Source organism: Grammomys surdaster, unplaced genomic scaffold (genome assembly GCF_004785775.1).
Source record: "Grammomys surdaster isolate TR1022 unplaced genomic scaffold, NIH_TR_1.0 126158, whole genome shotgun sequence".
Classification (NCBI taxonomy): Eukaryota; Metazoa; Chordata; class Mammalia; order Rodentia; family Muridae; genus Grammomys; species Grammomys surdaster.
The window spans coordinates 3,267,911-3,282,150 of record NW_021620966.1 but is presented as its reverse complement, the minus strand read 5'-3'; the positions used below and the strand labels follow the sequence as shown (position 1 = coordinate 3,282,150).

The window sequence follows — 14,240 nt, the reverse complement described above, 5'->3', positions numbered from 1 at the left end:
GTTATAAAACACTGATGCCTAGTATGTTAACTGCATTTTGACTTCGTGATATTTTGAACATACAATAGATTAATTAATTCAGATAAGCTTTGAAAAACTATTTTATTTCTATCAAATAACATATAGCAAAAGAATAGTGTCAATAATCAAAAGTCCATGATCTATCTTATGCCAATAATAATGCAGATATAATACAATGTAATATTATAGACAGTTTTGACACATACATACATATTAACACACATACATATTAACATACACACACACACACACACACACACCCCTCTATCTGAATTTATCCGCACTGACCCAGAAACTCTAACCTCATGACTCCATTCTTAAATAGCAATCATCCATATGGCTACATTTGCCCATGTCTTTTCATTCTTATAATAATAAAAACTAGACGGAATGATGTTTAACCATAAATCAAGCTAAAAATCACTTCACATTTTTGAAGAGCTTCTAAGAATTCAAGATTTCCTTCAAATAATGGCTAGGATGATCTTTCTAAACCTAGCTAACCATGTTACTTTTCTAGTTACAACTTTTCCAAGGCTAAATGGGCTCTTCCAGACATACTGTACTCTTAATTTCTTGGTGAAGAATAACAAATACTTTGCCCTGTTTTTTACACACAGCTTTGTCTCTACTGTCGTGTACTTGTTACTCCTTCTGGCCTTGACCAGAACTGTTCCCTTCAACCTCACTTATCTTCCATCCACCTTTTTCATCAACCATCTACTTGTGTCCTGCATCCCAGTTTAGACAGAATTCTCCAATCACCATGTACTATTCACTGCCTCTTGCATTCACGGACCCAAATCTTGACTACTACCTTTGCTCTGCTACCACTCAGTTTTGTGGAAGTAAGAACACATTTTATTTATTCTTTAAACTTAACCCAAGCCTGTAGACTTGTCAAATGGTTGAACAAATGCATTCAGGAAACAAAGGGATAAAAGGAGAACAGCAAATCTTGAAATGTCAGACATTTTGAAAACATGTTACTTTACACACACAGACACACACAAACACACACACACATACACACACAAACGAAGCATGAGGACCATCCAAACCAAGGAGGGGTCACCTGAGTGAGTGGATTATACATGTTTCTTCGGGGAACATTTTAGTAAATTCCCCTTATTTTTCCCTAAGATTTTCACAATAGGCTTCTAAATTCAAAAGTTTAGTTCATTAAAAAAAGTCAAATTATTTTAAACACTTGTCAGTCATAACTGAACAATGAATATTTATTGCATTTCTGCCACTGCTATTGTTACTCAAAAGATAACACAACAAAATAAGGCAGTTTTCAGAACTGCATCATACTTTTAAATTATATATTAAACAGTTAATGCCTTAAAATATCTTTTTGAAAAATTCAATTTCACTTAACTTTAATATGTAGCCTGCCAGAAATCATCCTCTCTACTTCAAAACTGTTCAGCAGAGTGAGTGCTGCCAGTCATCCACCCAGCTTGTTTCTGAGCCAGAGTCTACCAGTTGTTTGTTTCAGAGCCTCTAATTAGCTGCCTTATCTTCTGCAAGGGATTCTTCTGGTGCTAAGTTTTAATCGTCCAAATTAATTGAAATACTGTAGCAATTTGAGATTAACATTTTCAAAATTAACAATGCATAAAATAAAATCAGCCATAAATCTGCCTGGTAACAGCAATTACTAACGAACTCTGCAAAACAGACCAGAGCTCATTGCTAATTTTCACTGTCCTATGCTGTTAGGCCTAAGAAATAAGCTTTCCCTGTGCAAACATAGTAGGATACAGAGATCATTTAGAGGGATTTTTAGACTCAAATACTGTGAGTATGGTTAGTACTCACTATACATTACATGATTCTGGGTAATCATCTTAAACTCAAGAGCCACAATGCAATGTCACTCTCATGACTGTGTCCTATAAGACTTTAATTGCTAGGATTCTCTATTGTCTTCTTGTTCTGGTGAAATAAACATCAACATTAAAAAGTTGACACAGCAAAGAATTGGTAGCAGCATTTTGCAATGTGTCGTAAGTATAGGGGCCTTTAGTCCAAAAATCTAAAGGGAATGGAATATTTCTTCTAGATACCTGAGTTTTAAAGTGAACCCTTCCCCAGCTGACTTCAGACAAGATTTAGCATCACCTTACATGCTTGCTAACTGAGACTTTGTGAGAAAACCTGAAATAGAGAATACAGATAAATCATGCTCAGGTGTCAGAGTCATAGCCTATAAGTTGTTTTTTTAGGACAACTAGTAATGTACCAGTATAGAACCAGTCCAGGGGTGTGTATGTATCAGTGATCGTCATCACTTACAAATTACTATCTGCTAATGCTGAGGTAAAGTGCTTCATCTATTAAACCATTTGATCTTCATTGTGACACAAGAAAATAGTTGCTACTTATCTCCATGTCAGAGGTGATAAACAGATGTAAACTCTTCCAAGATTATAGATCCATGATGACCACTGCCAATGCAGAGCCCACAGCATAAACCACAGTCTTTGAAAAATCTGATGTAAGTGAAAATGGAGGGAATATTGGAGTGGAAAGGTTTGGATGAGGGAGGGTAGGCCAAGATATAGGAGAACGCATGATGTGAAACAAATAACAGTAAAGGCCTTTTGGAAAAAATCATATGGAAATCTATACTGTAGGATCTCCCTCCCTCCCCTCCTCTCTTTCTGTCTTTGTCTCTGTTTGTCTCTTTCACACACACACACACACACACACACACACACTCACACACACACACACTTACTGATTAATAGAAATAAACTTACGATCAGCCCTTCCCTTCCCTTTATTTCTTTTCTGTCACAGCTGAAGGCTATGACCAACTATAATACATCCATGTCTTTGGTTTTCCTTCCTGACTCTTCCAGCATTTAAGGCATCTTCTTCCCATTTGTCCCCTCAAAACATGATCCCTTAGGATCTTGTTCACTATGTTTTCTAAGGAAATAGACCCAATCTGTACTAATGTTGAGTAGGAAACAGTGGAACAAAGAACTACTGCCTTCTAAGAGGCCAGCATCTGTGTTCACAGGAGAATGCCAGCTTGATGTTTCAGGTACAAGGACATAGAAGACCGAGAACAGAACTGCTTCTCTCTTGGCACTGAAAACTAAAGCTACAGTTCAGGATCAGCCTTTGTTGGTCTCCTCAGCCTCCTATTTTAGGTCATGTGCTTCCTGGTGTACTTTAGAAGAACCTACAAGCAGTAAAAAAAAGAATGTAGGAGACATGGGAAGGCCTGCTACAGGATTCTCTTGGGTGAGAAGTCAGAAAAATGTTGTTTACTCCTCCTCCGTTTTCCTTCTCAATTCTGTACAAAATTGAGGGAAAGAAAAAAAGAAAAAAAGGAAAGGAAAGAAACATTCTCTGCAGATTGAGTCAGCCCCTTCTCCACACCTCCATTATGGAAGTGGGGCAAGAAACTAGGCTGTCCATCCACAGAAAACCCTGACTACAGCCACTGCTGCAGAGATGAAAACAAATGTAAGAACCTAATGTAAGCGTTTCTCCTCATTCAAATTGAAAATCGATTTGATGATGTTGAAAAACAACTAAATACAAATACGCTCTTTTGACCAAAATTTTACAAACTATACTCCCATGTTCCAGTTAATATGATAACCCTATTTGTAAAAAGAACTGTGGTAATATTATAATCATAAACTAATTTATCCATGGTTTCTCTCCTGGGATCAGTTAGATATTACAGCAAATACTGTTATTGGACAGTAATATGTTTTGATCCAATTGGTCTCTTTCATTTAACAGTTGGGATCTCAGTCCTAAAATGAGATTATCTGGCTCTCAGAAGTGGTTGGCCTATGACAAATTGCTGAAGTTTCTATTTTTATCTAGTATTTCATGGCACATAGTTTGTCTTCTTATACGAAGCAGTAGTTAACTATCATGGCCACAGATACTGAGAAGGAGACATGGGCCATATTTCATCTTCCAAGTAAAGAATATTTTACCAGTGATAAATGTTCAAAGTAGCTCACTGCATTTATGAATTCCTTTTTTAAATGCTCTTCTAAACATTTAATAAATGCATTCTTTATTGTCTAAAGATAACAGTAATCAATAAGATTATGCTAAAAGTTTGTAAGTGACCCATAAAAAGGTTCTGTATACTATATAACACAAATATGTTATTATCTCAGTAGTCACATTACTGATGTTGCTTGCCATCTAAAAGGACCACTTCCCCAGATGCACATCTGTAACTATTCACCTCCTCTTTGTTCCTGTTCTAAAGGTACCTGTGCAGTACGAAAGACTGGCTTGGCAAGGCATGTACAGACCTGCCAGAAAGCAGGAGTGGTCCTTTGTGAACTCAGAATGAGCCTTGAAAAGGAGAAATAAATCCTCAAACCAAAAGAGACGTGAGCCAGGTGCTGTGATGTTCATTTCAGAAATCTGTTATCCTGGCAAAGGGAATTAGAAAGGTAGCCCTGAAAATAACTACAAGGGGATCAACTGCCTCAGTGCAGAACTAGTCTTATTGTTCATAGTTTAATAGAAGCTTGGAGGAAAATCAGCTATTTTAAAAACCAGAGCACACTCTCCGGCTCTGTTCACAGCTTGGATTTCTCATTCCTCTGCAATGAATCTTAATCACCGGGTTCTCCTTGCCCCATTTCTGTTTTTCAAGTTTATTTCTCTCAATGTGAAATATCTTTTTACATTTACAATTATGCTCCTACCATTTCAGTTAGGATTTATATTTGATGAAAAATTAGTTTTGGAGGTGACAGAAAAGATAGACATGGGAATGACTGATTAATATGAAAATATGACAATCTATGGAAACTGTTTCTTATTGATTGCAGACAAAGGCTCATTTACAAAAACCGTCAAGGTGCATTGGTTTCTCTAATTTATAAGAAAAAGATCATTTTTAAAATGAGCTTTTAGAGTCACAGTTTAAAAATAGTGGGTTGGTATTTTTTTTTCTCTTCACTGTTTTCTTCTTGGAAACTGAAATATAAAATTTCTCTCCTGAATAAGTCGTTCTGTTTAAAATCAAATCTAGAGGAAGTCAGCAATTCTATTTAGACTTGGAATGCAATCCTTTGAAATTAAAGCAGTGAAGAGAACCATATTAAACTCCAATTCAGTACCATAAGCCAGCATAGCAAAATGTTTATTTACATAAATGAAAACATCATACACATAAATTAGTTTAAGAGTAATCCAAGCCAGTTTCTTATTTTTCTAATTCATTTAGCTTATTTGCATGTATTATGTAATTAAAAAAATGTTTTCCTGTGTTTGTAAGGCTATTTTCTAAGATACTATGCTGTACCATATTCTGAAGTATCTATATGTAGAATAGTACACAATGTTAAATCTTTACAACTAATGTATATACATATGCATTTATGCAACTGAAACCTGGTGCTTTTATCTTTTTCTTTTCTACCAAGAATACAAATATTGTGGAGAAGGAACACGTTGTTTTTATAATTAGCAACATGGCTAGATTTAGAGTCACATAACACAGGAAGTTGATGATGACAGATTACTTCAATCCTTTCTTCTCATAAGGACAGGAAGGGCATGAATATCAGTACTACTTATCTTGAAGAGAAAGAGATCATCACTGAAGATGAATCTGGTAAGATGTGGTTGAGACAACTCCTAAGGGTAAGACCTTAGCCTTTCTGAACCACGTGTATCTTTCCTGTGATCAAGAAGGTTACAATGAATATGCAGCCTTTGATTTCTGAAAGGATCCATGCTCTTGGACATTATCTGTTCACTTACTATGCAAGGTTATCACAGTCCACATAAGCAGTTGAAGCTCACAGGAGAGAGCTACCAAAGCATCTCCTGCCGCTCCATCTAATCTTTAAACAGCACAACAAAGAATAACAACCGGATTTTTTTTTAAGCTCATGACTATGGACTCACATACAAGAAGTTATGAGTTCCACAAATATATATAAAAGTCTAGAAATGTGAACTTGGTATAAAGACCACATACTCTGACACACAGATATACTGCATGCAATCAGAGATCAATCTTAAATCTCCAATACTTAGATAGGAGGAAATTTTTTAATCCTAAGTATTAAAATTTAATTGGTGACTTTGACCTTGAGTGCCACTTGAGGTGAAAAATATTACAGCAGTACTTGGATTTCCTTGAGATTTATGATCTCATGTTCTTGAAAAAGACCCAGCACTTCCGTGTTCCTGAAATAATTGATCTGTCTGTTACAGTGTTGTTTTCCTGATACCAACATCTGTCTCAGGAAGAGAGGTACAAACTGATGAAAGCACTCTGCTATATTTGAGTGATTCAAAAGTGCTACCAGAATTTGCATCTGACACACATTACACTTATAAAAGCACTCAGGATTAAGAAAAAATTCTTAGCCTAGTATAGAACAAGGAAAAACAGTAAAACCATTATTAACATGGTATAGAAAGATTTGGTATAATTACTAGCAGAATGCTGTCAGTGTGCAGACAAGCCACAGCTCAAACATGTAGCCCTCATCTTTCTTGGGTTGTATTAGAAATTCACAATCACATTGTCTTTAGTGAAATCACAAACTCTAACAATTCAAGCCAAAACAAATCACTCTCAATCATCTCTCTTGGTTGTATCTTTTAGTGAAGATAATCCAAATATTGTAAAAGTTGCTTAGCAATCAGGAAATAAAGGAAATATAAATATTACTATGATTGTGCAACAAACAACAAAAACAGATTCAGGCCGTACTTATATATTTGCGCATATATATACATATATGTTATATGTGCATACATACATATTATATAACAATAATAATAATAGTAAGGAAGAGGCTATTAATTTGGGGATGGAAGGAAGGAGTTGAAGGGAAGAGACTTGGGAGAGATTAGAGGGAGGGAAGGATGGAGAAGAAGTGATAATTATATTTCAACCAAGTTGTATTTTTGAAAAAAGCAAGAGAGCCAACATCTAAGGAAAAATGTATAGTCATTCATTAATTTATGTAACAAATGTTATGTGATGTAACATGACGTAACACGTTAAGTCTTTTTTACACATAACTATGTCTTAAAGTCCTTTCCAACAATAAAGGCCTATGTGTGATTTAGTTTTGTACAGGCCTCTGAAATTTGACTCTGATGAAATAGGTACATTTGCCTCCACCTCCCAATAGTCTGATCATTTTTCAACAATCCATTCTTCAGGGGGTTCTAGAACGCAATCAGTGTATTACAACTTAGAGATGTCAGTGATATTAGTTAGAAAAGAGGGAGGGATAGTCAAAAGAACTTCTACAGCAAAGATACCAATGGCGAACACTGCTCCTAGAAAGCTGTGCATACGTTCTGCCCCAGTTGTTCAGATATCTCTTTAAACATCTTGGATAAACACACCTGAAGAATCGTGAAAATCTGCTGAACACAGCATCACATCAGTTGCTCACAAAGACAATTGTCAAACAAGGGTTCATCCTGAGCAAAGATGCATAGAAGGTCACCATCAGGAGGAGGCAGAGATACAAACGCAATCAAGCTTGACACATATCTCAGGCCTAAATTCAGGAGTGGCTAAAGGAAGGGATATGTGGGACCTCTCTACAGCCATAGCCACAAGAGCATCACCCGTTTGTTTCTTCATAGAAACATTATGAATGGAAAATGTACTCCCATGCAAATATCAAAACTACAGGAAAGCATCCTATAATGTACAGACGCACTTTTTGAATACTTGTAAACTGATTCTTCATGCAGGACTTTATCTGTTTTGTTACTGATCTGCTTGGCCATATTTATAATCTGAAAATTCACTATATTCCCCTTTAAATAATCTAAAGGACTGCAGAAAACTGGCTGTGGAGTAAATTGTAAACAGTTAAATGTGAATCTTCTGACTCTCTAAGTAAATGTGTTCTCTGCAGGGAAATAGACTAAATAAAAATGCCCAGAAGAGAAAAAGAAATTTCAGAATAACACTTCTAAAAGCCAGATTATTTTCTGGAATAGAAATATAATTTGCATGAAACAATAAAGAAACATCGTTTACACAATCAACACACTCCTATTAAATACAACGAATGAATTTTCTTCTAAATGTCATCATATAGACCCCTTGCAAAAGACTTTGGCTTGGGAAAGTCAGAACTATTAGAAAGTAAAACAGGACCCTACGCTTTTTGTTTTTAATGGCATTCATTTTGTTCTGTAGTTAAATGAGTTAAACAGATCTCTGGATATAAGTGAGTCAATTTCTAGCCCGAGGCAACAGGGCTTCCATAATCTCTGTCATCACAAACCGGTAGGGCCAGCCTGGGTGTGGTTTCAGTTAAAGGACTTTACAGTTGGACGAACAGTGCTGAGGTTGAGAATTCGAATCTAAACAGTAATCCAGATCCAGCAGGCTACCCTGCACGGTACAGTTGATAGACTATCAAATCCACGTATTTAAATGTTGTATCTAGGAATCCCTTTATACCTGCAAGGACAGGATCATGCACAGAACAGAATGTTCACTGACTAAACTGTGGAAGGCATTTCTTGATGGGTGAAAAAGTAATTATATTAAGATAATTAGAGGGCAAACTTCACAACGGTAGGAAAAGACAGGATTTTGATTGTTTTATTTATTTGTTTTGTTTTGTTTTGTTTTGGCAGCTGATTCACTGGCCTTCAGTGGACACTTGTCCAGAGACTTGACAACCACTGTGCTGATGTCAAGTCACATAAATTGAGAATAAGAAACTTCCCAAGTGGGGAGGGTAGCAGTTGCATGCTCTACCCTGCCCTCTAAGGACAGTGGTGGTAGTGAGCTGGTTGTTTTTCTTACCTGATTTAGGAGGGAACTGTGGAGGGTGCTGGGTATGTTAGCATTAGGCAGGCACCCTGAGGCTGTTCAGTAAGCAAATAACCAGCTCAACCACTGAAGGTACAAAGCACACAGAGCTGGAGGTTAGTCACCCAGGAATGATTTGCACTTTAACCCTTCACCTCCTGGTCACAAGGTATAGACCAAACTGTGGGAACAAAGGCCAGCAGTTACAGCTGACTTTCCCCAGCAGTTGCTATATACTTTCATAGTCACTTAACTGCAGTTACCATAGACATATAATGAGAAACAGACCTGGATCCACTGGTCTGCAAGCTCTCCGAAGTCCATTGGTCCGTTTCTGTGAGGAAAACAAAGCAAGACAAAGACATGTTGGTGATATGGTATAGGATCATTGCAGCAGGGAGACTCTGGCAATCAGTGTTGCCTTAGTTCCAATTAGAATCATGGCTAAACTGTGAACAAAATGTGGTTTGAATGTTTCTATTTATAATTTAATACAATTCCTCTGATAAGTTTCCATTAGACTATCATTATATTTTGTAATCATATTGCAATGAGAGGAACTTTCTTTTTATGTGTGTTGGAATTTGCCATTGTGTGTATGGGGACATGGTTTTGACAGAGAATTCCCCAATTTGAGAAGTACATTAGCTGTGGATTTTTCACAGTGCGGCTTCTCAGGTTGGTTTCATTCATAAGTTAAATCACTGAAATATTAAAACAGAGGTTTTAATACTCTCAAGGTGCTCAAAGTCATGTACTGAAGATTCTAGGATTCTTATGTAAAGCAAAATAGAGAAACTTTAAACACAGAATTTTTATCTTCACTTCAACTACTTTCAAAATGCATTTGTAAAAGACTAATAGGATCATAAAAGTCTGCCAGGATTTCTATGGAGCAAGCAGAGTATCTATGCTAGAAAAACCAGTAGAAAGAATCACTGTAAGAAAACTTGTTGCCCTGGGCTACTTGGTGACCAAGACATAAATACTTGAAAGGCATGAAGGTTATTGATCCTCCTCTGAAAATATGAAAGAAAACTGCTACCAAAACAAACTCTTTCTTACCAAAAAATTTTACTGAACAATTTTGAACTTTCTATAGAAAAGGCACCAAGCAACACAACTCATGATACTTTCAACAGAAAAATATGGCGCCAGTGTTTGCTTCCCACCAACATCATTACCTGACAACTGACAACAGGAACTGTCTTGCCCTGTTTTACATTGGGCTTAAGATTAAAGTAGGCAACACAATGCAGTTAATGATCATATAGGAAAGATTATCTTCAAAGTTAAAACATTCTGCTTGTGTTTTCCCATCTTTCAGGAAAAATTATAATAGCAATTACTTCGCCAGGATGATGGTGAGAATTCATCTGTCTCAAGCGTTTGGATCACTAAGTGATTCTTTAGTGTTACTATCATTATTAACTTTGTGGAGTTGTGAAAGTTTAAATTCACACAAAGGATACGTTCTGGAAACTAGAGCGTCTATATTTTTGTTGTGGTTTTGAACTAAGGTCTTCCTGTGCTGCTGAAGCTTATCTCAAATCCACACGTGCAAGAAATCCTCTTGCCTCAGCCTCCCCAGGAGCTGAGATTACGGGCATCTGTCCCGGCACACTACGGGCCTTACTGATTGTTAGTTTTATGTTCTTCCTCCTGAAAAATCATTTAATTCAGCTGTCCTAAAACCAGAAACTTTTCTGCAGGAGAGGTAGGCAGTAAAATAGACTATATATTAAATTAATTCTACACACAAATGGAAATTCCAACTAAATAAAATATATTTGGAGAAACTCTGATTAACTATACTTTAAAATCTTTAAAAACATTTTTAACTGTAAAAATTATAAAATATTTTAAAATATTTTTGAAATGCAGAATTTAATATTCCTCTTTCACTCGTTTTCTCTCGTGGCTGGAGAGACCGGGTCTATAGGTAGAAGACAGGAAAGAAAGGGCAAACACGGCAGCCATGCCTGGAAGTCACAGGCATGGGAGCTGGTCTCTGGAGTCTCACTCTTTTGTTCTACCCAAGAGGGTTGAAGAGGCAAACCTAATTCTACAAGCATTTGGTAATTATTTCATCCTCCACTGCCTTGTCTTTACTTTTTTTTTTAATATGTCTATTGTCTAGAAATCCTGTCTTCTTGCTTCTTTGAGGAAAAAGAACTAATTCTCTCTGTTGATTTTTACCAACAATATAAGGAATAGCTTCCTTTGTTTTATGGAAGTTAGCTTTGGCTCCTCCACAATGAGGAATAGACAAAGCAGCTGAGTAGACAGTCGTGCAGTAATAAACTTGCTTTGGGTAGTTAGGAGGACCCGTGTGAGCCCAGACTGCATGGGACGTGACAGCCCAGGCTATGCAGGCCTGTGGGTCCTGGGCTATGCCACCTGCCTTGAGAAGGAAGCCAAATTTTTAAAAGAAAAACTCCCAATCATACAATCATAGCAACAGAGGAAAAATCAAAGCCAGTGTTAGGAGTCATAGAAAGTTTTCAAGAAAGAAACAAAAATGAAAACCACATTCTCAATATTCTTTGCTATACGTTTTCCTAAAATGAAGCAGTTTCCAAATGAACTGGCTAGCCTCAGAGGGCATTATCGTCTTCCACCCAGACACAGTGAAGGCTATTAGTAAAGTTAAACATTAAATGAAAATTGCACTTATTACACTCAAAAGTTAAGAAAATCACTACAACACCAATGCTACATCTTAAAATTTTCAACATGAAAATTAATTTCTTTTTATTAATAGGCTCACATGTAATTTTAAGGGTATAAATGTGTCTGAGAGAATTATTGAATATCATGTGAGAATGATTAACTACTTCTTATTAGCACATTTTCCTTCTGCAAATACACCCACTTCATATTACTTCCTTGAAATAAAATGAAATCATTTTCTTAGGGAAAAAATAATACACATGTCTAATAGGATAAATGTGAAGTAACTTTGAGTTGAAGCCCAGGACTGAGAGCAGCATGTTTAGCTAGGTCATACCCTGTAAGAAGAATCTTGACAGCTCTGATATAAACATGTCCCTCCCTGTCTAAGAAGCATAACAGAAATTTGGGGGAAACTGGAGTTAGCCTGAAAGATGTCATTATGTTCTAATTTTTATTCAGGAAATGTTGTTACCTTATAATAGATTCCTGGTCTAAGCTCTGTGTCCTGACACTCATTTAAGTAAGCACTCTGAACAGCTGCATCCAGCACAAGGTTCCTCATACCACACCCTTGATACCTTGCCTGCAGAAGTTACACACATACGATAGAGGAGAGGCAAGACCCTCTGAAGGCATTTTCCACATTTTGACTAACTATATAAATACTAGCTGATAAAAAAATGCTAATGATGCAGGGGCATATTGGCCTGGGATTGATTTTACTGGTTGCTTGTTTGGGTTTGGCTTTTTATTTTGGTTTTGGTTTTGTTTGTTGGCGCTAAATCTGGAGGCATTTTCAAAGACAAATAGTAGGAATTTAGTAAACAGACTGTCATTCTTCCATTCTGGAATTCTCAGATGATGTTAATTTATTTTTACTCATTTTATATACATTTTATATTTGATTTCACCTGCTTTTATTTTTAAATCTTTTGCTATTGTATTTTTTTTCAGAGTTGGGTAAGACTTCTGTAACTTTTGATCGCCAGTCAAAATAATGGTGTTCTGAGGTCGGTCCTATTTTATACTCCTTTCCATTATTCAAAGTAGCTTTATTCTGAGAGATATACTTATGAAGCACCTATTTTTAAGCCGTTGGGAGTTAGGCTGTGTTAAACCAAGAGGAAACATTATCAGGGCTTCATTTGATCACTGTGACTCAGTACTGACCAAGTTTGTGCTGAAAGAGGAAACTGCTAGAAATCTGAACCCAAATTCTTAGTAAAACTATGGCAGAACTCTCGAAAGCTACTACAGGGCAGGGAAGCAACAGTTCGTGGTCTTCCAACTTCCTAGGAGAGGGCCACCCTCCCCAGTACACAGGGTCACTTCTTCACTAAATATGAGTAAGGGCGAAATAGCCACATTTACCCTCAACCTAAAGGTTTCCAGACAACAACCGTGAAAATTCCCAACTCAGTTCATGTTTTGACAAGCACCTGGTGGCTCTCTCCATTTCGGCTTTACTCAGTTCACCAGGAAAGGCACATTTAACACCGTAAGAGCTCAAGCCTGTTGAAGTTAGCAAACAGCTTGAAATGCAAAGCTTACATAAAAAGTTTAAATGTCAATCTTACCTCTGGTGGTTTGAATGGCCCTTGTTCTGAAACAAAGGTAAAAATTGGCATCGTCAGTGTGGTCGTTTGGTTTGGTTAGCAGCCTTAGCTTGTCCTCAGCAGAGTAGCAAAACACTGCCGCTTTGTTTTCTTAACTGATACCTGTAATATACTTCCAGGGTCCCTCAGGGCTGGGCTCTAATTGTTAAGCAACCCGGGTTCTCTTACCTTATTGGCTTGTCAGAAAGGTGACTCATACTCCTAAATGACTTGTGGGTTATGCTTAACTTTTCCAACTGTTTCTTAAGCAATGTCAATTCAGCCTCATAAAACTCCTTAAAACAAGGACTTACACTCATTTATATGCAAGACTCAATCCTGCAATGCAGGTCTTTCTTTCAACACATTTTAAGATCCAAACACACTGTTAAATGATACTGTGCAGACTAGTTCCTGCAACTGCAAACGTTAACACAGCTCAGCATTCTACATGAGGTTTCCATGAACTGGCAATAATACTTACTTTTTATTTTAGAGAAAGTATACTTTGGTTTACAGATAGAAACTTAAAAGAAACCAGCCAACCAACCAACCAACAAACAACCTCAGTCAAGATTCAGTTCCAACACTCTTTCACCTTACTTCATATATTTATAAACAGGTACACCAATTTTTTTTTACAGTAGTTTGGTTCTTAAAACTGAGTCACACTTGAGACCTTCAGGTGAGCAACCTGCTTGGGGGGCCAAAGGGTATCAGAATAAGAGCATGTGCTGCAGATGGAAAACTGGTCTGCAGGCTCTTCCCTTCCCTCCCCCACATCTAGGAGCTCCTAAACAAGTTATAACTTCTCCAGACACTGTGAAAACCCCTCGCTGCTGTGAGCCCATGCTTGCACTTTCCCTATCCAAAATAACCTCTTAGAAAGGATCTGAGAAAAAAAATGGATGCAACCAAAGGAGCTATCACGGAGCAAGGGCAGGCCTGGATACAGCTCTGTAGACTGTTTCCTTAAAAGGCTCCACTGGGCCAGAGTTCACAGGGAAAGCTCCTACCAGGACACCTGCCCTGCTAGAGCAGGCTGCTTACACAAGACTGCCTGGGGCAAGGAACGGAAGGTCACTTTGTGACTTTCGCTTTTTTTCTTTCTTTTCTTTTCTTTTCTTTCC

General features: G+C 37.2%; 1 protein-coding gene across 1 annotated transcript in view; it reads right to left on the bottom strand.

Annotated features, from left to right (window-relative positions):
* The window catches only part of Vav3 (vav guanine nucleotide exchange factor 3), a 248,198-nt gene that overhangs the window by 87,946 nt on the left and 146,012 nt on the right, over nt 1-14,240 (bottom strand). The window contains exons 18-19 of the mRNA XM_028757283.1: nt 13,093-13,118; nt 9,128-9,173 (exon numbers count right to left, since the gene is read on the bottom strand). Coding sequence (XP_028613116.1) covers nt 9,128-9,173; nt 13,093-13,118 — 72 coding nt within the window. The remainder of the gene's footprint in view (nt 1-9,127; nt 9,174-13,092; nt 13,119-14,240) is intronic.